The sequence below is a fragment of the Anas acuta genome, chromosome 1, assembly GCF_963932015.1.
Source record: "Anas acuta chromosome 1, bAnaAcu1.1, whole genome shotgun sequence".
Classification (NCBI taxonomy): Eukaryota; Metazoa; Chordata; class Aves; order Anseriformes; family Anatidae; genus Anas; species Anas acuta.
The window spans coordinates 108,929,429-108,953,887 of NC_088979.1; the positions used below are offsets into that span (position 1 = coordinate 108,929,429).

Here is a 24,459-nt window from a genome sequence, read left to right on the forward strand (position 1 = left end):
CTATATCAGATAAAGATTGTAAAACTGTTATAGGGCTAAACTGGCAGGGCAGCCACAGAGTCAAGATGGAAAATGTCTCCTCCCAGCTTCTCCATCCTGAGAGGCAGCCCCATCCCCATCCGGGTCAGGCATCCCTCTCAGCACCCCAAGAATTTTCTCCTGTGCAGGAGCATCGGACCCATGCCGCATGGCAGGAGGCAGAGGAGGGGGAACAGCCCGTCCCACCAGGCTTTGGAGGGGCTGGAGGAAAGGGCAGGGAGTCCCAGGACTCACAGCCTGCCGTGGAGCATTGCTCTCCTGTTCCCATCCACAGCTGGAAGCATGGAGGCAGGCAGATGTTGGGTTAAATAGGCTTGGAGGCTGAAAACAAACAAGCACACATCACCTTCTGCCAGTCACACTGGACTGAGATTTTAAAGGATATTTAGGCCTCTGCACAGCCCTGCAAGTGCCCAAGTGCACCTGGGGTTTTGCCATTCACCACCAGACCTACCTTCAATGCCACCTGAGAAAACCATTGGGACTGACAGCAGGAGCAGCTGCCCTCGCCCCTCGGGGCAGCAGACCAGCAGGAACGCAGAGCAACCCAATCGAGGGGACTGGCATCAGAGAGCAAACAAAGCAATCCCCGAGGGAAAACGGATGAAGAAGGAGGAGTGGGAGGAAGGAGCAAGCACAGCAAAACCTCCCCAGGGAAGCAGCAGGAAAAAAAGAAAAATGGGCAAAGAGGAATGTAATATTTTTGCTGGTAACAGAAGAGCGGCCGGCTCCGTTATGGGATTTCTCAGTGCTGCAGCTGGCTGGAGCTGCAGGCTCCGTCCTCCACTTTCAGAGTTCACCGAGCAATTGCTACGAGCGGGGACGGCTGCCATATGCTGCCAGCTGCGCTCGCCTCTACCGCCTTCCCCACACAGCGCCCAGAGCCCGTCCAGAGGCGCGGGAGCAGAGCATCCTGCACACGTCAGCCCAGCAGAGCTGCCAGCAGGGTCCTTCAGCGAGGCACAGAGAGGGTCCCCAGGGCAGAGAGCTGCCAGGATGGCCCCGTACCTGTCACATGCAGGGGTGCACAAGCGGAAGAGATGGTGCCCCTTGGCTGCCCTCCATCCCCGCTGTTGTTACAGCCAGAAGAAGCGTGAGAGCCTCCATTGCTCTCCCTCATTTGGGGAAAGGAGACTGGGAGCAGCCCAGAGCACTCAGGAGGTAAACTAATTTCAGGACGGGAGGTGGCATCAGACTGCCTCTGACACCAGACGGTCTTTGGCTTCCCGTGATTAGCAAGCAGATGCTGACCTGAAGGAGCTCCCTCACACACCGAGTTCACCCACCTGGAAAGGATGCCTAAAATCCCAAGTAATCCAGCTGTGCTAGAGCTGGCCTTCAAATGCACCAAGATCCCTGGCTAAAGATTCTTCTATCACACCTTAAAGCCACTCTTTCCCTCCTATCAGCACTTAACACCTAGATGTTACCGGCAATCTACAAAAGCAGCCTATACCACCCATCGCTCCTCTCACAACCAGGGACTGAGAGGCATCCTATAAATAAAGCAGGCCATTCAGGACTACCAAATACTCCATTTTACTGGGAACTGGCAAAGCATGCGGGAGAAGAGCTGGCAGGACAAGCGATACAGGCAACACGGGCTAACAATGCGCGTTGCTTTAGCAGCAGCTCATCTCACGGCAGCTGGCACCCAGGATGCTCAGAGGAAGGATGAGATCCATGGTCCCATAAAGCAATGATCAACCGGAGCCAGTGAGAGACCAGGCTGGAGGTGAAAGCCCTGAGCCTCCTGGAAACAGGCTTCTGCAGGCTCTTTTGGCTTTCAAACACCATTTTAACCGACTGATTCGACTTTACTATTCAGGCTCAGTACCGCACAGAAACCTACCCGAGCAAAACGCTGCAATTCTTTACAGTCTGAAGGCACGGTAGCATTTGGGCTTCTGCGCTTCCCTTTATGACAAGTAAAAGGCATCATAAGTCTCGAAGTGAGAGGGCGCATTTTAAAGACCAGGCTAGATTTGAGAGCAGAGGGCTGTGCAATTGCCTGAGTCTGTGTTCATTTCCATTTTTAGAAATGCATTTTAAAATACATTTTCTCTTACAATGCCTATGTACAAGTGAACAGACAGGCATAAAAAAGGACACACGTTCACACTGTAAACCTCTTCCTACCTACATTTTAGGATGTGCCCCTACCTCAAAAGGGACAGTGTAGGAGAAACATATGGAATGCAGTGATGTGCCCCAAATGTGTCTAACGCCAGGTTTCCCAGAAATGGGTAGGTGGATGAGAAAACAAAGAAAGAATTAGTTCCACAGCTGAAAGCTCAACGTGTTGTGTCACCGAGTTGCCTGTGGTTTTGAAGGACAGGGCAGGAAGATAAGGGAGGGGAACGAAACACAAAGGAAGTGGAGAGTAGATACAATGGATTATTCATTTTTTCAGGTATGGTCCACCTAAAATTTGTTCCATCTTGCCTGCACAAATAGAAGTAGAGAAAGAAGTAGAGAAGGATTATCACGTAATACAATAATAAAGAAGTAAAAATCAGGCAAACAATTCCAATGTGAAAGAATAGGAGACCGCATGCTGCAACAAAACAGGAGTAATTGGAAGTGTTTAGCAGGAAAAAAAACAACAATAGGGGACAAGATAAAGATACACATCATAATAAGCGAGCCTTCTCTAGCAATGTAAGGCCACTTAAAGATATTGTTATAAGATTTCAGTTAGCGCCTGGAAGGTATCTACAAAAAGGTGTTTTAAAAAGCCCAAGAAAGAACTAGCCCATGCAATTCATTGCCAGATTGTCCGCAGCTAAAGCCAAGATTAAAAGAGAGAGCCTGCCTGGAAATGTAAATGGGTCTTAGTGCCCTCCTCCCACCAGCAGTTTTAGAGCTGGCAGGGGCACGTTGCCCCCTGGCAAGGCAGCTCCTGCTCCCACCACAGCATCCCCAGGGGCAAAACCATGTGAGCTGGAGCACAGCTCTGCTTCCAGGGCATCAGGAACGACGAGGCAGGGCTGGAAATGAATCCTGTTCGGGATCATTACCAGGCAGAGCAGAAATATAAGCCTTTGTTTCTAACTCCCGTTATCTGAGGAGCTCAAAGCACTTTACAATTATTTAGCTTAGACTTTGTGAAAGGCTTGTATGCTATTATCCCTAATTTTACCAGCTGGGAAGCGGTGAGAGAGACAAGGGGGGGGCATACTCAGGAAGATGCAGCGAGCTGGCAGCATGGTGCAGGGCAGGACCCGAAACCTGGAGCCCTCCAGCCCCCCAGCATCAGAAACTGGGTGCTCTGGTTTGCTGCTGCCTTTGCCCAGGCTGTACCCGTAGGAATCGCTAGGGGTAAATGTGTTTACCCACCCTCATCCCTCCCCAGTTAACAAACACTCTATCTCCATACATAGCAGGAATAGAGAAAAAAAAAAAAAAAGGAAAAAAAAGAACAGAGCAGTATAGGTCTATTTTTTTTTTTCCAAGACTACTACAGAGAGATTTAGTCATGTGAAGGAGGATGGTAAGAACAAAATACGCCGTGTCTAGCTGCAAAGGACCACCTAGGAGAAGGTATTTGAATTTTTTTTTTTTTATGTCAGCTAAAGGGGAATTTGAAAGCAAAGGACATTTTACTCCTCTGGGGAACTAATTACTGCAACAAGCAAAGCCCGAACAGGCAAAGATGAATATAACTCACAAAGCAGGAATTTCAGCGATAACCAATCCTCGAACTTCCTTTGCTTATCTGACTGCTTGGCCAAATAAAACATACACATAGATTGTGGAGGTAGCAGAGCCATCGAGATGGCCTCAGAGAAACTGGGAAACCTGAGCTTAGAATCCCCAAATTCTACCTTCACACACCAAAGTGGAGCGATAAACACTCCTGCAACCTCTCAAAAGAAATAAGAAACATGACATACAAGAATATCCTGGTAAAAATAATCTGTGTGTGTATACAATAGGTCTTTGCTATTCTGTGATTGCCCACATTATGCCTTTTTTTTTTTTTAGCACTGACATCACCACTATATTCCACTCTTCACCTTTCCATCCAAACCGGTGCCTAACACTGGTTTCTACTACCCCATAGCCACGTGAAGCTCCACAGGACCACGGGACAGTGCAGGGTGGAAGGGACCTTTGAGGTCTGCAGTCCAAACCCTGTCCTCTGGCAGGGTCATCTATCAGGCAGGGTCGGCTATAAGGTCACACCAGGTTGCTCTGGGCCTGATCCTGTCAGGGCTTGAAAACTCCTAGACGTGGAGGCCACGCAACTTCTCAGGGCTGTCTGAACCTCTCGTTTCAATTTTTGTCTCTTGTTGCTTGTCCTTCTGCTATGCACTGCTGCAAAGAGCCTGCTCTCTGTCCTCCTCTGAGCATAAGCTGCTAGCATGTGTGACAACACTTTCCCCTGTCTCTCAGGAGAAGAGGTTAAAAAAAAAAAGGAAGAGGCTGCGAACGCTTCTACCAAAACCAGTAGATCCTTGTCTGCATGATCGCCTTCTTTCTCCTCAGTACTTCCCTCAGGGAAAGCCACCTTCAGCCAAGTTGACAAGTGGAGCAAACTCGCAGCCAGCGAGGTCCACAAGCCCCCCGTGAGCGGCAGTAACAGCTCTCACGGTGAGCCCCCCGGGTCCCCAGGAGCAGCTGCTGCTCTCCCCAGCGCGGCAAAGCCGTGAGATAACACCCTCCCTCTGCTCTGTGCGCAGACACACCGCGTATGGCAGCACTTCACATTGAAGGGGGGAAGCTGCTGGCAACAAGCAGCCGCAGCTGTTACGGGCAATAAAAGTTCATTTTTTTCTTCTTGCCTGTTACATCCCCCTTGGCTCTGCACGGATAAGTTCTGGAGGGTTTTGGTTGCAAGTTCAACAAAAGAGAACAGCCTTCTTCTCTCAGAAAAGCAGATCCGAGACACTCAGCTCCTTCCCTTCCAACACAAAGTGTCAGGCCCGTCTAAATCTTTCTTCTACCTCCAGCTCTGTCAAAGCTTGTTGAGCCCAGTGCCAGGGCAAGAGGCACTTGTCACAAACTGGAATACGAAAGGTGCCAGCTGAACATCAGCAGCACCTCCTTACCATGTGGGTGACTAAGCATGGGCACAGGCTGCCCAGAGAGGTTGTGGGGTCTCCCTCTTTGGAGATCATCACAAGCCACCTGAACATGGGCCCATGCAACGTGCTCCAGGTGGCCCTGCTTGTGCAGGGGGTTGGACGAGACGTGCTCCAGAGGTCCCTGCCACCCCCTAACACGCTGTGATTCTGTGAAAGCCTCTCAGATACCCTTCCCATCACAGGCATGGACTTGGGGCTGGGCCCACAGCCGTATGCCACAGCTCAAGTGCAGGGAAGAACCCTACAACACCCTCCAAAGGGCACTGAGTCCCCACAGGCTGAGCTCTGGTCTGTGGCGAGTTTCAAGCAATGCAGGCGGCTCCACATTTGGAGATGAGACCTGACCAAGGCTGCCTGCCAAAAACACACACCCAGCCCCTGAGGGCGGCCACAGCCAGGCAGGGCCATGAGGAACAGTGCTGAGGCCAGTGCACCAGCCTGCATGGTCCTAGAGCAGAGCCGTGCCCTGTCTGAGGGTGGATGGGGGAGCCACCAAAGAGCTCCTACCTGGTGCTAACCCTCTCTGCCCCTCTTTCACCCAAGCCTGGCAGGAAAGGGATGCCAGTGACCGTCCCTGCAGGCACCAGCCACCTGCACTGCGGCTCCTGCCCACCTCTGAGACCAAGCACTGCATGGCTCTCAGGTCTGCACCAAGATTGCTCCTCCTCACTCTGCAGTACCTTGGAGGTTGCTCTGCCTCTCCCTGTCCCAAGTCCTTTCATTTTTTTACTTTACCTTGTTTAAGATTGATGCCGCACAGCTGCTTCCCCAGAAGTAAGAAGTACAAGAGCTTCCACCTCCTCAAATGCTTTGAAAGCTTTTCTCCCACTCTGCTACTACCTGCTTAAGAAAAAACCTCAAAGCTTGATTTCTTCCCTCAAATCACTTACTTTCTGAAAAAGAGCTCAATGTTTTTTGGAGCACAGATAAGAAAAACACTGAGATAAAAGTCTAAAACTTCTGAAGAGGTTAGACCTGGGCCTCTGTGCTGTTATCTAAGTAGCATACAGGCACACAAACAACTCATTGCAGATACAGAGTGGAGTACAAATTTGCAGTGACTCACGCAGTCTGAAGTAACTGCCATGTGCTCACTTCTACCCCACAGCAAAACGCAAGTTTATTTACCCATCAACATACGATGAGAAGCAGGGACCAAAATCTCAGATTGCACAGCACCCCTGCGGCTTCACCACCTAAGTTACTGCACAGAAACCTCTTCTGCCCACATTTCAGGAGGTATTAAGACAAGGATATGGTCATGGCAATCTGGAAAATACTTCTGTCCTGCCAGTGATGATGCTGTGTTTCTGGGATGCTGCTTTCCTTCACCTGCAAATTCCTCATCAGCCTCAACTTCTGCAAAGAGTGAAGGAGCAGCCCATGTACTCCTCATAGCTAGCACAAGCAGCAGGCCAGGACCACCATGTAATTGCCAGTCAGGTCCTTACACTCTTCCATTTAATAGATGCAGTTTTGAAAAAACTCTCTTCAATATGTCAAAGTGTCTTCCAAAATCAACTGCAAAGCCAGAATCTCCATCAGTTATAAAGGAGCCCCACGGGTGAACTTTCTGCAAGCAGCCAGGTCTGCAGCCACTACAAGAAGAATTCACTTCACTCAGCACTAGCTGCCTGCCCCAAGGTAAACACCTCGGCTCTCTCTTTAGTCAACCCAAAGAAAGATGCTCCTAACCTACATAAAGATTTGCTCTCCAGATTTTTCTCTCTGTCCTCTGTCGGCAGATATTGCCTCAACATCTTGCTTAGGCAACGTGTTTAGGTTAGATGAGTGGGACAACATTTGTCTGATCTAAAAACCTCTTCTCCTCACCCGAAGTCAAAAAGCATGAACTAGCTTCAGCAATTTCCTATCAGCCTTGGGGAACTGAAGTCTATCAGCTCTACTCACAAGGCAAACAATGGAGCTGCAGACTTTGTACGTGGGCTAATCCTTTCTCATAAATCAATCACAAGGCCTTGGTTCCACAACATCCTGCAGAGCTGCACCTGTTTTTTTGCTGCCTCCCTCAGCACCTGCAATTCATGTGAGATGTCTTAAATTCCTCCTTCCAGCACATCTCACAGCCTGGGCATAAACCCCTCCTTCCCAGTGACTCCCCTCAAGAGGAGATGATAAGGGGGGTAGGAAGACGGAGGCAGAAACTTGTTTTTGAAGCAATGGAAATGAAGACTGGCAAAAAGCATTAAGCGTTGGTACATGCTCCCCTATGACAGAAGGCCCTTGAACCACATTATTGTCCTCATTCCTACCTTAGCTGAGATTAGTGCCTGTGCTGCATGCCTCAATTCAGAGGAGGTGAGAGTCCCACAGAGTGCCTGGGGAGCATTTCTCACTCCAGACCATCAGGGACACCAGGCTCTCAGAGCAGCACCAGATTCTGAACAAGAATGAACCTCATAAGTACATACCAAAAATGGGAGAGGGACAACTAGCCATGCTTGCTGTTCTTAAGGTGGGTAGAAATATATTTTCAAACCTAACCACCTACCAAGTCTATTTTTTAGCAACTGCAGAGCCCTTTATGCTGCTCAGATGGGAAGAGCAGAGATACATCCCAGCCACTTGCTGCAAGCCAAGACGTCCTGGTGCTGAGAGCAGCCCCGCATGTAAATCTGCACTGGTGCCCCATACAGCCCCCACAAACCTCCCCCACCACAGGCTTGTATTGCCTGTGTGAAAAAGAGGAAAACTCCTCCTTCAGATCTTCCCTCAAACCACGGGGCACTGCAACTCAAAGCTCCCAGAGCAGCAAGCCTAAAATCAACACTGCTCCAAAGCCATCCATTTCACACATAAACGGAGAGAATAAAGATGCTAACAAACCTGTCTCCCTCCAGGCTTTTCTGCTGCCAAAAAAGAGACACTCAATCTAATGAGTCAATTAAAAATTCATAACTGGATGAAAGAAAAAAAAAGTTTGGTTCTGTTTCTGAGAAAATGAGAACAATAACTCTCATTTAGCACTCGTGTAGTTCTTATTGAATACTGTCTGCAGCAGTGAAACTGTCCCGAAAACCCACGACCTGTAGCAGAGAGCCAAACCACCAGAAACAGCTAGAGAGTGTGCTGCCTGGCCCCACAGAGATGCCCTGACCGGTGGGCAGGCATCTGGTACTGGGATAGACAGGGTGCCTGCTCACCTGGATGCCAAAAAGCCGAGCAGGCTAAGGGACAGCCCTGTTTGGGGCAGACCAACTGCTCCCAGAGCACTCTGCCATCTCTCATGGGCTATCACTGACTCAGATTTATTTGAATGGGGAACCACAAACGCAGACACCCAAAGCAAGTCACCTAACTTCAGTAAGAGTATTTAGGCGTTGGCCTCCTGACTTAGGAAGCTGCTCGCTGACAGTAAGTGGGAAGGCAGGCACCGAAATAACCCCAGCCCTTGGGGCTTCTCCACTTTGGGACACCAGGTGGGAGAGTGATTTTGCTGACATCTCTGAAAGGAAGCAGCCAAGGCAATGGCACAACCCAAAGAAGGGCTACTGGGATTTGAACCCACACCTCAGCTCCTTTCACAAAGATTTTCCTGCGTCAACACTATTGTCTTCATCGGCAACACCCAGATCAGATTGGATAATGCCAACCTGGTTTCTAAATGGGATGCCTGCGGACACCTGGAGACTTGTGAACGTCTCCTAAAGAAAGCAAGCCTGCTGTCTGTGTGTTTGAATTTATCATCTCCTACAGTGCAACTCCTCTAGGAGTCCTTCAGCCAAGAAGTTTGATGGAAGCTATTTGACCGCTGTTAGCTGAAATAGAGACTTCAAATCCAATTCCATCTTGAGACACAAAAAGCAAGCTGCAGCTTGAAAAGGTCAAAGAAGCTAGTCAGAGAGGTGCTATGGAATTACTTCGAATCTTATAGAACCTGTTTTCGATTTTTCTAACACACAGAAAAAAAAAAAAAGCCACCCAACTCCCCCACATTCATCTACAGACAGCTCTATCTGATCGGTGTGCTGGCTTCAGGACTCGTTCAGCAGCGCCCCATCAAAGAGCTCCAACACCACGGTCTCTGCTGCTCCCTTTACACACCGCTCATTCCTGCTCCTCTCTTCCCTGCCCTGCTATTTTGCCACCTTTGGCACAAAGCTCTCTCCTGTGCCATCTGGAGCAGCCTTTTTCTCTCTGCATCAATCAGCCCTCGCCCCTCCTGCTTCCAGCCATGGCTTTATGCCTTCCTCGCCGCCTGGTTTCTCTGCTTTGTAGATGCCTTGTTAGAGAAGTCCTGAATTCTCCCGTGTCTCTGTACAATGACTTCCTGTAATTTACACCACCGTGCTGCCTGCTTTCTGCTCCCATTCTCCCTCACCGACGCGTTTTACAACAGCTTGCATGGTCTACATCACCCACGGGCTCTGCTGCACCCCGGCTGGGTAACGCACCCCGCTGCCCTCGTTGCCACCAGGAGAGCTTACCCACGAGGTTCATCTTGGCGCTGTAGCTCCCGAAGTACCTCTCGTCGGTGTTGGGCGTGTGGCACTCGTACTCGCCGGCGTCCCGGTCCTGCAGCTCCTTGATGTGCAGCAGGACGGCGTCCCCCTGCACCCGCTCCACGTAGATCTCCCGGCTGTGCACCCGCTGCGTGTAGATGGCGTAGGGGAAGGAGGGGTCGGCCGTGCTGACGATCTGCACCTCGCGCTCGGGGGCCGAGGGCAGGTAGATGGACCACTGGAAGTTCTGCTCGGCCGGGCCCTGGTAGCCGCTCACCTTGCACCACAGCGTGACGTGGGACCCCTCCGTGCGGTACAGGGGCCCCTCCTGCACCGCCACGTGCCGCTGGGCCGAGGCCAGGCCTGCAGGAGGAGAGGAGAGAAGAGGAGAGAGACCAGCGTTACTCCTCAGCAGGCAGCCCACACGCCTGCCCCCAAATACATAAGGGCCAGGCACCAGAAGGCCACCACAGTGCCGGTGTTTGGCCAGCAAGGCACCAAATTGGCACGGTGGGCCCACAGGACAGGGCTTTGCGGGGGGGACCATGCCCTGAGCAGGGCCACGCACCCCAGCAGCCACCCCCATGAGCCACTCTGCCCCTCCACCATACAGCTCCCGATTTGTTTTACCCCGCTCTCACCCTCCTTGGGTTTCAGGCCACGTGAAGCAAGGCCACGAGCACCCCTCCTCCCTCGGCAAGACCTCCAGCTGGTACAAAATTCCATTGTTTTCCCCCGAAACCCAGCGTGCCTGCCTTCTCCCAGCCTCTCAGTCACGCTTGTGAAGGCGTAGCGGGGAATACCGCGTTTCCAGCGCTGCCTTTCCAAGTCTATTCGAAAGGAGTATATTTAGTACACAACAAAAACAATTAAAGCTAATGGAGGGAGTGGGCACATCACACTCTCAGGCTCACCGCCCCTGGCTGCTGGAAATCGAGCCCCAGCACCGCGCGCTGCGCGCACGCAAACTCTTGCAGCTCTGAACAAAGACGGGGCGGCTGCAATCTGCTGTATTTTTACACAGATTATGGATGGCTGGCCCTTGGGCTCATGGCACATTACCAGCACAGCCCTCCAGGGGCAGGATAAATTACAGCAATCTATCTTGTTTGTTGCTACATCAAAGGCTGGAGGTCTGGAGACCACGGTGGGTGTTCATCGGTTATTGAGTTACCAGCAGCATGTGCACATGGTGAGGCCAATCACCCTGGCTTCTGTGACTGCCTGCTTGCCATCATAAAACAGCAATAAGCCGATTTAAAGCAGGTCCTGCATAATCACGTTTGCAAATTTCATCCTCCGTGTGTTTGTGCGCGCACACATCGGGGTTTTTTTTTTTTTTTTTTTTTTTCCCCTCTCTAATTTTCGACAACAATGCTCAAGTCCAGAGAAGAATTTTATCCTTCAAAAGCCAGCAACTTGCAAGCAAAGGCATCGGGAGGATTACTGGCTCCATCCCGCCCTCTGGACATCGGTGTCCAGACAAAGTTTTTCTCGACAGACACCTTGGATGGGAGCCAGGAGAGATGGGTCTTACCAGCTTAAAGCAAATGGTGAAAAAGGGTTCAGCACGTCCATCAGGCCGTGCGGCTGAACAGATGGAGTGCAATTCAAACTATTAACTCGGGCTCAGCTTGCTGCTGGTCCGAATTATGTTTCTTTTTACTCTTCATGAAATAACGTGATTTAAGAGACGGACGGGGAAAGCTAGCACATCTGAAACAAACAGGGAGATGAACAACAGAGGCAAATGCTCCCACACTGTTTGCTCTTCATACAATCTCTTTATCCTGGGGATAGATACTGCTAGAGACAACTAAGATCTACGGAGCAGACAGCCTCTTCTCTCCGCATAAAGGCCAAAGGACAAAGCAAACACTACAGCCTTTGAAGTGAAGAACTGTTTTTAAAGCAGGAAGGACGAGATCTTTACTGCACACACAAAGACAGCTCACAATGCAATTTCTGTATGCACATGTAGCCTTGCTGCAAGCAGGGTATCTGCACACTGCAACGACAATTAAAATTGCACCACCATGCAAACATGCAGCGGCAGGAGCTGAAAGTTGCCAAAACAACACTCATTTGGGTATATCTTAGCTGCTGAGTGCATGACCTTGTATTGTGGGCTTTTACTGCACTACTGTTGTTTTTACGTAGAAATGCTTCCATCCCGCTGAAAAACAGCGCTTTATCAGGAACGTGTACCAGCCCTTCCAAAGCTCACCAGCAAGATCACGACCTTGGGGATCCACAGCACGGATCTCCACACCCCGATGCATGCAGGTAGGATCCCAACAGCCTCACAGCCAGCACAAAGGTGGGCCTCCTCCTTCCTTTGCCAGGGGCTTTCGGAAACCTGACAGTCACCCTACAACCCATCATGCTGCTCCAGGTTTGGATGAGGCCTGCTTTCTGCATTCCTCCTCTTCCATTCCCCTCTCACACCTGCACACAATACCTCACCTCCCTGCCCCAGCCCCACTTGGTGGATCCAAGGAAAGGGAGAGATGTAAGAGGCGGTAAAGCATCCTGCTTCCCATCCTGGCTCTAGAAACCTGCGAAACTGAAGGACAGGAGAAGCTGGTGTGGGAAAAACCCTGCCTGGAAGGAGAGCTCCAGCCTGGAAGGCAGACAAAAGAGCTGGCATTTTGCTACAACTTGCTGCAAGTTTCTGTTCAGCCTCTCAGATTAAGAGGCACAGGCTCAGCACTGGGCTGAGCTGGGTGCATATCCAGAGGGTCAAGATGTGGCACATCTACAGTGCTTTTCCCTGGCTGAGCCGCAAGTCCCTGCTCCAGCACCGAGGGGCACGAGAGCTTTTCAACGCTTAGAAAAAGCACACACTACAGAAAGAAAAAGCACTTCTCAAGTAAATAAATAATGCAGCTGAGAAAGGGAAGGAGCAAAACAGCCAGCCTGAGACAGACGTGAAGCACTAGAAGGTCTCTCCCCAAAGGGTTAACTTCTTGCATGGTAAGGCACGTTTGGCAGTTCTCGAGCTCTGGGAATTGCTCTATCCAGGCACATACAATATCAAATTGCATTTCTTAGCGTGCAAGCGTTTTGATTAGCAAAAATAATATGCCTGAGATCCCATTTTAAACTCTTATCTTGTCCTCTTGAAGCGAGAGAAGAGCTCACTGAAGGAAGAGTTTTATGCTCCACACCTCCCCTAGGAAGCCTAGGAGACGGTTAAGTTTGGCATTTGGCTGGTACTTCACTGGCACAGCTGGCTTTTAATTGCAAATCCAATATAATTTACTGACAATGCAAGGGCTGATATGGAGGAGGTAGCGAGCCAAGAGCTACTTTAAAATTAATAAGAAATGATGGGTTTTTGCATCTGCTTTTTTTCCAAAAGGCAGCAAATCCCGCACGCTCCAGAGGAAGCGCTCCCTCATCCTCATCCTCTCCAGATGAGGGCTGTTGTTGTGGGCCTTTTGAGCTAAGCACAAGTGAAACAAGAGCTGGGCAGCTCTTCACAGCTCTGCTGGCATTCCTGAGCCCCGATTTGGAAGAGGGAGGTGTGTGGGGTGAGGAAGAGGCAGCAGGCAGGGACATGTGGCTGTGGGGCACCAGGCGATGCTACAAGCAGACTGGCTGGCACCGAGGCACCAGAAGATGCCTGCTCCCAGCACAGCCCGCTCAGAGGGCTCCAGGGGCCACAGCTTCACCTTGAGCATTTTGGAAAGGCAGGTGGAAAGGGACAGCTTCAGCAGCAGGGCAGGGGAGAAGCACAGTGCCCAAGTCACCTGCATTCGTGTGCCGACTCACAGCCGAGGCTTCAACGCCTCTCTTCAACCCGCGCTGAAAGAAAGGCGCGCACAGCATCCCTGTCAGCGAGGCATTTCACCCAGAAGCGCTCTAACTCAACACTTATTTTCTCTTCTTAAAACCAACACCCTCCTGGTAATGCCTACTGACTACAGCAGGAGCTAACTTCTCCACGTGGAGACACGAAGAGCTCAGAGCTCAGGTTTTTCAGATAACTCATCACGTCGGGTGCTCACACTGAAATACCCTGAAGAAGCCCCATTTCAGGAAGCACCAAATGTTTATTCTTTAGGAAGACGGTGGGCATTCAGGTCCCTTTTGAGAGAACAGGCATGCATCTATCTGAGAACATCGATCCAGGAGTGACCACAATGGATCAGTGGGTACAATGCGAGAACAGACGGCTATATGCACAGAAACTCTACCACAGCACGGACACACCAACATAAATAAGAATTAGGGACCGCATGACCAGGAACCTCTTGCGCAAACACTTTCCCTGCTGCTGAAAGCGTGGGCCACGCCTGCACCACACCACGCTGCATCGAGCTATCTTAGATAGCAATAGTCACTGCCACCGTACCTTTAATCTAGGAGAGAAACTCATGCTCCTCGAAGGAGTATTATCCTAGGTCCCTAATCATTCGAGAGGAATTAAAAGAAGTCTTTATGTTTTCCATATCTTCCAGAAGTAGAGGGCTGACAGCTCTGAACACCAAATGGATTCCGTAGCTTGAGGGGCTGTTTCTACTCCTGCAGCTTCACAGCAGTTTTCCTTCGCTCGGAGGCTCTCAGGCCGTATTTGTCAATAACTGAACTGCATGCTAATCTTAAACTCTCCTTAAGAACTACTTTGTGCTGCAGACTACAGTTACTAGACAAAAAGCACTTCAAAAGAGATTCCTCTTTCTCCTCTCACTGTCCCTTGCACAAACACACGGAGCGCATTTGTGGGTTCTTTTGTCGCTGCTATCATTTGTTAAATTTATAGGTTTTACAGGAAGGGTTTCAGAAGAGAGCAGCAAGGATAATAAATAGTGGGAAACAGTTACTACATAAGAAATGATGGGGCAGGAAAGGACTCTAGCCTGGGAAAGAAAGATGCCTTTGAGAGGATCTGGTAAAGTCCGTACAGCTGCAGATGCCATAGAGACAGTGGTCAAGAAGGGACCATTTACTAGGTCCTTCTGTTTAAAAACCAAGGCCTGCCAACCAAGATTGTTCAGATCCAGTTTCATTCCAGACCATCCTTGCAACTCATAGCTGACCTGGGGACCTCCTCACCAAGGTCTGCTGTGCACGTGGAAAGCCTGCACAGCTCCAAACAGGGATGGAGCAAGTACTTGGAAAAAGACTACTATATAGGTAGGTCACATCAGGTCCAGGAGGCTCCAAAAAATGAGCTGCAACCAGCCTACGTATATTTTTTTGAGACATACTGAGCTAGGTGGTCCTTTAGTCTGACCTGGCGGAGCTGCCCTCATGCCCCTTCACAACCTGTGTAATTGCAAGCTGTACCCATCAGCACTACAGCCACACCTGGGCTGCAGACTGCGTTGGCTATGTGACAACAGGAGCAAGTAATGCGCTCTTTCAGCTTTTTCTCTAGAAGCACAGCCAGACGAACTGGCTCCCCCAAACACCCCTGAACCGCAGCAGGAACCTCTGCCCATGCAGAGGGCAGGGAAGGGGAGCGTGCACAAACCCTGCTTGGCTAGGACAAATGAGCATCTGCGCTAGACCACAGGAACTGGCAGGAAGTCCCCAGCGATGAAGACAATTCAGGCACAAGTGCTAAAGAGCAGTTATGCTAAAATGTCTCCTTCCTAGCTTGAGAGAGGCTCTGGGCACGCACCCATGAGCAGGTGCGAGCGCCAAGCACACCACTGCCTCCCGCGGGTTAGGGGCTTGCTTAGGGGCGAGCAGCTGACCCTCCCTGCAGGACACAGGGCTCAGCTCGAGGCTGATGCCAGCAGACGGCTCCTCCGTCTGTGCTCAGCACCACCAGCCCCGGCCCAGCACTGCAGGACACAGCGGGTGTACCCACACCCTGCTCTGATGCCAGAGGAGAAGAGATGCCACAACAAAGGCAGGGAAACACTCAGCTGTGTTTTCAAACTGTTCAAGAACATGGCTTTATTAATGGTAGTTTTAATTTGTCACTTCCCCTCCGCCTCCTGTACAATTGCCTTGCACCACGAAGAAGGCAGGCAGCACCACGGGTGAGGCCACGCCAGCATCTCCTGGGCAGGACACGGTGGGGAACAGCAGGGTGGGCAGGAGCATCCTCAAGCTGCAGTGGTCTGTGTGTTGGCCGTTCTCACAAGCCAAACCCTGATCCAAACCCTGCAAAACCCAACCCCACAAAACCCTGTTTCATTTCAAGAAGGCTCTTCCAAGCTCACAGTTGCCCAGCCACTGATAACACATCCCCCAGCGGCCGTCTTAATTCACATCGGCTGAAGACTGTTGTGGTCACTACAGGAGACCCCGCTACTACAGGTGACACCAAAACCAGGCGCTCTTCTAGCAACGTGCACCTGCTACTCTGTGAAGTCTCCTCTTAACGTGAACAAATAAAAATTAGGTTCGGGCTTAATTTTTGCATAAATGAGTCACAGCGGGGACAATCTCTGCGCGCCGCAACCTGCTGCCAGATGGAAAAAACAATGCTATCAGAAGAAAACATGTGGTAAGCCCCTCTGCCCTCCCCCCAACACACCATTATTACTGCGAAGCCTCGTTCTGGGAAAATTCAGTCTTGTGCTTGATGTATTTCTTGTCATGCCAAGACGGTTGACTGTACTGAAAGGCTGGCTGGAGCCACCTGCAGAACAGCCCTTTCCCTACCCTCCACCCTCTTGCTTTGATGTTTAAATTGTGCTACCAAGGGTGCCTGATCCCGTATCCTCCTCCTCCACTCCTGCCACCACCCCACCACGTGGACTGTCCTCCCTGAACCGAGCCGAGCAGCTATTCATTCCTCATTCAGATTCCTCCCACTGCTGAGCCAACTAAGGATGGCTAAGTGGAGAGGTCAGCCAGGAACAATTTATACAATAATTGGTATGGAAATATCACAATCAGCAGGGAAATATCAAAGCACAGGCAAACGAGACAGGAGCAGCCAACGAAGCTTTGTTCTTCCAACACAACTGCTTTCACTCATCTCCGCTTGCTGCTCTGTTTCACATCCACTCACTTCCACAGCAGATGTTTACTGTCTTTTAAGAAAAATGCTTTCAATAAATATGAAAGAGGTGACATTTCTTTTAATCACCATAGATTGCTCTGGCCTGTGACTAGCTTCCCAAGTTCTGACTGCAAAAGAGGTCTTGTACCTCTGGTATAATTATGCAGCCAGTCAGACATCCAACCCCCTTGCCAAGATCAGAGCCATTTTTCATCCTTTGGTTCTTCTCAGATCTGGTCCTTATATTGACAGATGACTTCCTTACTTTCCACAGCACAGCATTGGTATTCTACAGCTGCACAGTGTTAAATGTGATCTGCCCTTGTGATTTTTTTTTTTAAAGCAAACCTCATATTATATGAATGTCACATTCCTCTAACTGTTTTTTCTCTCTGTCTATAATTAGGCACATTAAAATACGCTAGTTTTAAACATTGCCTTAGAATGGCTTATTCTTGAACCACAGATCATTTCTATTGCTACAACTTCTCAACTTCCACAAATGCTGGAAGAAAGGAGGAGTAATTCATAGTATCGGACATGGAAAAGACAGTTATCAAAATTGGACTTGATGAGTACAGAATCCAGAGCTGGACATTGGGGCTAGGCATATTTATAACTTCCCAGCACCAAGCAAACTGAGGCACCAGAGAGCGCCTCTGAAACTGTGAAGTGTCTCACAACAGGGCTTCTTCTCACAGACATTTAACTTCAGGAATACCACAGGTGGAGATGAGCTTGTCCTGGGGGATGCACGAGACAAGATCTCCTGCTCTTACAGTTCTGTCATTCTCAATCATCCCATCAAAAAGTAGATTTTTGGCTATTTGGCTGTGCTAAAGTCTGAAACTATTTAGTTATTTATTTAATCTACTACAACTTGAAAAGTCTGGATGTTTGGGTCCCTGAAGCCAGCCAAACAGGCCTGCATAAAGAGAAAAGGGAGACACCCCATTTTAACAAAAGGACAAAGGGTGGCAGGACATCCATCCTGCACATCGGTCCCAAAGCCCCACAGCCTGTGGTCCTCAGCCTCCTTACTTCACGCAGGCTTTGAGGAAGTTGGTGGATCGAGGTATACCTGATGTAAAAGGCTGATGATAACATCACATGCTGAGGTATGAAGGAAAGACTGAGCCAATTTGTCCTGCTGGCTAGGATTTGCAATGGTAAGCAACTGTTGGGGGCTCAAATATCCTTGTGCAACATACCCACTACTTATTATGGTTTGACTGTTTTCCCGCAAAGCTGCTGAGAAGACTCCCTTGTAATCTGAAATCCTCGTGTTCCCCAAAGGAATTTTGTTTCCTTCCAGTTTTGACTAACCCCAGAGGATGGCAGAGTGCTCAAGCAGCTCTACAGGCTCGTTTTGCAGGATGGACTCTACCCTAAGCACAGAACCTACTTAATCAAGCATTTCTCTTCCGCCAAGGTCAGAACAGGACTTTCCCAGCTCCTGGATCAGCATGTTCTCCATATACCATTCCATCACTACCCTTATCATTATGGGAAAAATACACAAGCAGAAGCTCCCTGGCAGATTATATTTATATTGGGAATATGCAGGCAGAAAGTGTTGATTTGCCCACGCATTACTTAAAACTTGCACAGCTCCTTGTTTCTTATCCTTAGGAGCTTCTTCTTTCCAACAGCACGCTGAATACACACCCTGCTGACTTCTATCACTACCACTTCTTCCAGGCCTGGTTAAGCACTACTGTACTGACACAGCAGCATTTACAGAGGCCTGGCTGCAACATCCAAGGTGTTGCCTACTTTTGTATTTTCCAGTGAAAAGCAGTGATGGTTTCATTACTGCCTTCCCAGCCTAAGCTTTGAAGCCACAACCACAGGTACTCGCTGTAAGATTTAGTGTAGACCCACACAAAAAGTGCAATCTCCCAAGACTGTTACATGTGGTTTTCCTTCTGTTCCTTTAGCTCTTAAAACACACATCAGGACACACCATTTACTCTGGCATCTCTTGTAGTGGTCCCAGACCTCTAATAGATTCAGCATTGTCGTGCCAGTATCAAAGCTATGCAGTATCAACACACGTCTCAGGCTGCTGAACTCTTAGATGGTCTGCGTTGCCAACCTATCCGGAGGGGAGGGAAAAATGACATTGTTGGAACGACAAAGCTAGGCAGGAAATTTCTGACATCGTTCATTATGCCCTGCAGCCTCTGAATTTCTTTTTATTATCCTTCTTTAGTCTTCAGGTCCTACATGTTCAACAGCCGGGGTCAGTCCTGGGATTGTCAAACACTATTCCCTGTGTGATCACTCACTCTCAGACAATAAGAAACCTCATTTTGTTTCACAGTCAATAATGTTTTAGTATCACTTCTTTTTTCATTTTCCTACACGCTCTGCAATCCTTCCCAATATTAAACAACAGAATGCCCCTATTATTGCTGTAATTCACCTCATAACATCCCAAATGTTTAAAATACTCTCTCAGGAGAGAAAGTGTGGAGTCCCAAATCTCACCTTCACAATATCCTTGCCGAAAGGAAATGCTATGTACTACCCAGCCTTTCATTAAGAGAATTCCCTCTCTTTCATGAAGAAGTCTTCCAAAATACTTCTGATCCACGAAGAGCTTGGTTCCTTATCTTCCTTTGAACTTCCTTTTCCTGAAGAAAAAGAAAGCTCCTTGCTCTTTTCATATGAAGCAAGTGGAGGGAGGGAGCACACGTAAGTGCAGCGCTCTCCTTTTACCTCCAAGAGGTAAAAGAGGTTTCCAAGAGAAACTCCAGTGGTTCTCACCCATCTTTCTATACTCGTTGAATTTCCTTCCTCTTACTTTGCTGACCTCCTACATGCCATCCTTACCACTCTGCCTCTCTAGGACCTTCACTTGCATGCTTCTTCTGGGTTAGGGCTGGAGCCTCTTCATACTAAACCAACCATCAATCAATCGCTCATCCCCAAATCACTTGTTGTCTAAGAATACAGATGTAATCCCTCTGATACAGAAAGTCTGGAAGCGCTAATGGCAAGCTGCACGGCTGCACACCCCTCCATCCCTCCCACAGCCTTGCAAAGCACACTTCCTTCTCCTGCACTTCAGCTGTGTCCTCCTGCATGGGCTCTGCACCTGGTCCCCACCTCCTTTTGAGCACATAGTGCTGCAGAAGCAGCAGAGCAAAAAGTTATAAAGTGTAATAACCAGAAATGAATGCAGCCAAGAGCAATCTCTCCTGCTTCCTCCTGGCACACTGAAGAAGCATTTGTGCCCCTCAGCCATGGCCATTATCATGAGAGAACATCCAATTTGCAAGGCAAAGCTGCCACCGTGTACCTCTTCTTCAGCAGAAACAGCTTTCAGGTAAACAGTAAATTAAGTTATCCCTGGAGTCAAGTGTACTGCCTGAAAGCATCCATTTCTTTAAAACGGTTTTCCCACCCCACCATAAAGGATCACAAGAATGCAAAACGTGGCTGCACAACAGCAGTTCCCATTTTCCCCCCAGATCCTCCCAGTGCACTGTCGGCAAGATGCTGCCTCTCAAAATCTCCATGATTCGGTGAGAGACCATCCCTGAAAGACAGATACAGATCTGGGGAGATTCTTCAGCTACCTACTGCCTCTGATTGCTAATTAAGATGTCAGAACTCTTCAGCTCCTTACACTGTAATTTATTAGTTTGACATGCTACAGAGACTTTCAGCAGTTGTCACCAAATTACCGAGGCTCCCATTTCAAAAGGGAGGACAGGTGCTTTCTGGTATTTGGGAAATCAGAAAAAGAAAAAAAAAGGAGGAAATGTAGAAGTATTTACGTTACTATTGTTTCCCGTCTGGGAGAAAGGCACACTCCTTCCCCCGACAACCATTCATAACACGATGCTATCAGCAAGGAACAAGGAGGAGAGGCAGACGGGATTCTCCTCCCTGTGAGGAACCACCCCGGGCACCAGCACATGCTGGGGGCCACCCAGCTGGAAGCAGCTCTGCAGAAGAGGCCCTGGGGATCCTGGCAGACACTGAGGCAAACACGAGCCAGCAGCGTGCCCTTGCTGCTAAGGAGGCTCCGATGGCATCCTGGCTGCATTAGGAGCAGCGCTGCCAGCAGGTGGAGGGTGGTGAAGCTTCCCCTCCCCTCAGCACTGGTGAGGCCACACCTGAGGTGCTGGGTCCAGTTCTGCCCCCCCAGTACAAGAGAGACAGGGACGGACTGGAGCGAGTCACAGGGCCACAGAGATGGTGAAGGGTGGAGGCCACGGCACGTTTCTGGCAGGCCTCGTGGCGAAGCACCAGGTGAAGCAGCGCTGCAGCTGCTCGCCGCGGGCTGCTCCCAAGCACACGGGAGAAAATAGAAGGGCTCCGAGCCACCACTTCCAGCAAACAGCCCCGAGAGCGAGGGACTTAATGAAGCCGAGCTTCCTCTGCCATCAGGAGGGAGGCTGTCTCCAAGGCTAATGATTTGACTGGAAGCTTCAGCTGAAGCTTTTCCTGTGGCTGGCAGGGTAATTTGGAGACATAGCGAGAGTCCTTGAAGAAAAGGGTCTCTGCAGTCCCCGCCACCCCCTCGCACTCAGCTACCTTCTCTTCACAAAACTTGTAGGAACTCGCTTATCTGCGAGCTCTCTGCTCCCGTCAGATTTGCGTGAAATTGGCCAAAGGGCTCCCAGGTTACCCGGGAAGGGGAGGCAGACGGAGGCAGCACGATCAGATAAGCCACACTTCTCTGAGAAACCAGCCTGAGGAAACCAAACCAGAGAGAGAGGCTGGGAATCAGAAACCACGTGGAGGGGAGAGCCAAGGCTTCGGCACTGGAAAAAGACAAGGTGGAATGAGGCGAGGAAGGGCTCTTAAAGGGAAGACAAGCATCTCCCCCTTGGCAGGGCAGAGGAGGAAGAATTAATTTAAGTTCACGGGAATGAGCAGAAAGCACAAAAAGCTGAACAAATTTCAGAGGCAGACAGATAGGAAGTGCTGCAGCTTGAGCAGAAAGACTCGGGTGGGCACGTGCACACATTTAAGTGCTTGAGGCAGAGGCCAAGATTTTGACTTAAATGGAAGTGTGAACTTGTAACATCAGCAGAGACAGGCAGTCCAATTGTATTAATGGGCAACATTACCCTGAGACAGGGACTACAGGAAGAGGTGGAAAGTGCCACAGAAAGAGCCCCTTAATGTCTTCAAAAAAAAAAAAAAGTCTTGAAACTGGGTAGAGGATACTCATGGGGACCTAAGAGGCTCTGCAAGAGAGGCAATGGAAGGCAAAGACAACAGGACATGGAAAAAGAAACTCCAGAAAGAACAAGAGCAGCTGCTGAGTCAAGGAAGGCAGTGCTGGAGCACCACTGAGATGTACAGCAGTGGTTAGCATCAAGAAAACCCTTGGAAAGTAAGTTGTGGAGACAGAACACACTGGCAGAGGTCGGGGCTGGGAAGTACAGCTCCAGCCAGAGCACCCCTTGGGGCTTGCAGAGACAGAACAGCTGCTGGAGGAGGAAGGGATAAAGCAGCTTTGCATTGAGACAGAGAGATAGCAGCTATGAGTAGTGAACAGCAAAGACAAGGGAAAACAAGCTGGGACCCTTAAGGAAACCAAAAGGGTTAGAAAATCCACATTTGTGGTAGCGCTGGGGAAGAGGAGCACAGGGAGAATCACCAAGGACAAGGCAGATTTTTATGTGTGTGCCAGCCCTCTCTACAGGTTGGTAAGGTTTGGGGAACAAGCCGGAGGTGGAAAAAAGGGGCTATCCAGAAGAAGCACCGCTAGTGTCACCCAGTATGGCAGAAGTAAAAGCATTTAAGAGGAAGGCTGTGACGGGGAGGTCGGCGCACTCAGGAGGCTCATGCCAGCAGGGCAACAGCAGAGGCAGCAGATGGCGTGCACAGGAGAGAAGGCGGAAAGTGTCCTGAGGATGGGGGCACACACCATGTCTTGGTGCTGTGAACAGCTATGGGACAAATACCGATGAAAAAAAGGAGGGGAAAATGTCTAAGTCACAGGCACAGGAGAGGGAAAGCAGAAAGACCCCAAAGGGTGTTGGCTGAAAACCAAGACAAGCAGAAGCTGTGCTGGCAAACGGGGCACTGAGAAGCCAGGCACTCCACTGCTGCATGTGGGACCTGGGAGCAGGGAGGAAGGTCCCCAGAATAAGCAAGAGCCCCTGCTGCTGAGAGGGGCCCCAGCCTCTAGCACCACGCCAAGAGCCAGCACAGACACAATGAAGAAAGGGGCATGCCCTTGTGACCACGGGCACCGCAGCCTGACTTGATGGATGGAGTCTGGAAAAAGCTGCAAGCCGGATTTTTTCAGGGTGACAGCATCAGCTCAGCCACACCACAGCTTGGGCACAAGTCCAGACGTCCTCCTGCCACAACGCTTCTCGGCACCCATGTGGTGAGAGGAGAGGGGCCAGCGTGGCTGAGAGATGCTCCAAAAGCAGCACACCCCAACGCAGCAAGAGCAGGCTTGCCCCTTCCCACGTCTGCAGGTCCATCAGGAAGCACAGCCCCACTTTCTGAGCACAGACCACACGTCTCAGGGTGACTGAAGAGCGTGTGTCACTTCAAACACAAAATCTTTCCCGATGATCTGCGATAAGGGATGGCGAGGGGAGAGGCAAACCCTCCCTCTGCTGCTACGCGGCACTGATCGTCCTCCCGCCCGAACTCCCCGAAGAGCAGATGCACGCACAAGTTTTGATCTTCAGCAACGTATTTAGCAGAGCCTGGTCCCTTCTGATCAGGGAGTTAAGGAAAGGCTTACATAGCTACCAGGGAGAGAGGCTTTTTATTTATCTGATTTCAACATGCCCAAGTTATCTTACTCTAGAGGAATTCAATTAATGAGAATAAAACTCTTGTTTGATGCAAGTCAGGAAGGGTTTTTTTTTTTTTTCTCCCTCCTGTAAATAGCTACACCCCAGAGATTTTACTCTGATTATGGGCCCTAACAGCAAATCAGTGAAACCAGCTGATGAGACACAGTGACTGCAGCAGAATGCCACACACGCCAGATCAGTTGGGGACTGAAGAGCCTGGTGGACACCAGCACAATGGTGGGGAGAAGGTGACACAGAGACCTCCACTACCATGGAGATGGGGGTGGGAGCTTGGTTTACGGTGTTTTTCTTTGTTTTAACACACTAACTTTTACCATACTGTTAAAATGCTCCTTCCTCCCCACCTGGAGGAAGATCAGAAGCCACCACAGCAGGCAGGAGGGAAGCTGGTGAGAGCTGTGCAGTGAAGCAAAGACAATGCCACCAGTTATGCAGTGCTACTGAGCACACCCGAGCATGAAGGGAAGCACTGAAAAGGCAAAAAGGGCTGCAAGAAGTTCCAAAAATATATATTTAACAATGACTGCATAAAGCAGTGATCACATGAATGGAGATTTCCACCTGCTCCAGGTCTGCTGACCCCCCTCTGCTGATGAAGGAGCCACTCCCATGCTTCTGCCCAGGAAAACGGTGTAAATGAGACCCAAACCATCTCCAGCCCCAAAAGGCTGGGCTGGCAGGCTACATCAGGCCAGCAGGATGACACGAACACATTAGTACAGCAATGGGTTGTGCCTTAGCCCAAATCAGCTGCTGGCACCGTGGATGGGGGAGAAAGAACCAACACTGACAGCATATAGGCATACAAAATTTTTACCCACATAATCCTCTCCCAACGTTGGTTGGTTTAAGAGGAAGCATAAGGAGCATCACAAATCACTGAATCAATGGAAACCAAACGCATGGCACAAAGCTCCTCTTATCAGATGATTTTTCTTAAAATTCTGCCATAGGAGACAAGCACAGTTCCAGACACCAGCAGCGCTTGTCCTAGGAGATTTACCCGATGTTTATTCAATGCGCATTTCACTAAAACACTCATTATTATATCCAGCCAGGAGACCAAACAAACATCCATAATTTCCTTT

At 49.8% G+C, this 24,459-nt stretch overlaps 1 protein-coding gene across 3 annotated transcripts in view; it reads right to left on the bottom strand.

Moving 5' to 3' along the window:
- Positions 1-24,459, bottom strand: part of IGSF3 (immunoglobulin superfamily member 3) — an 81,135-nt gene that overhangs the window by 46,893 nt on the left and 9,783 nt on the right. For 2 of the 3 annotated variants that reach the window (XM_068691915.1, XM_068691893.1), the window contains exons 1-2: positions 10,234-10,333; positions 9,578-9,955 (exon numbers count right to left, since the gene is read on the bottom strand). In XM_068691915.1, coding sequence (XP_068548016.1) covers positions 9,578-9,955; positions 10,234-10,318 — 463 coding nt within the window. In that variant the 5' untranslated portion in view covers positions 10,319-10,333. Of the gene's footprint in view, positions 1-9,577; positions 9,956-10,233; positions 10,334-24,459 lie in introns of those variants that run through there. The other variant, XM_068691903.1, reaches the window with a different exon arrangement.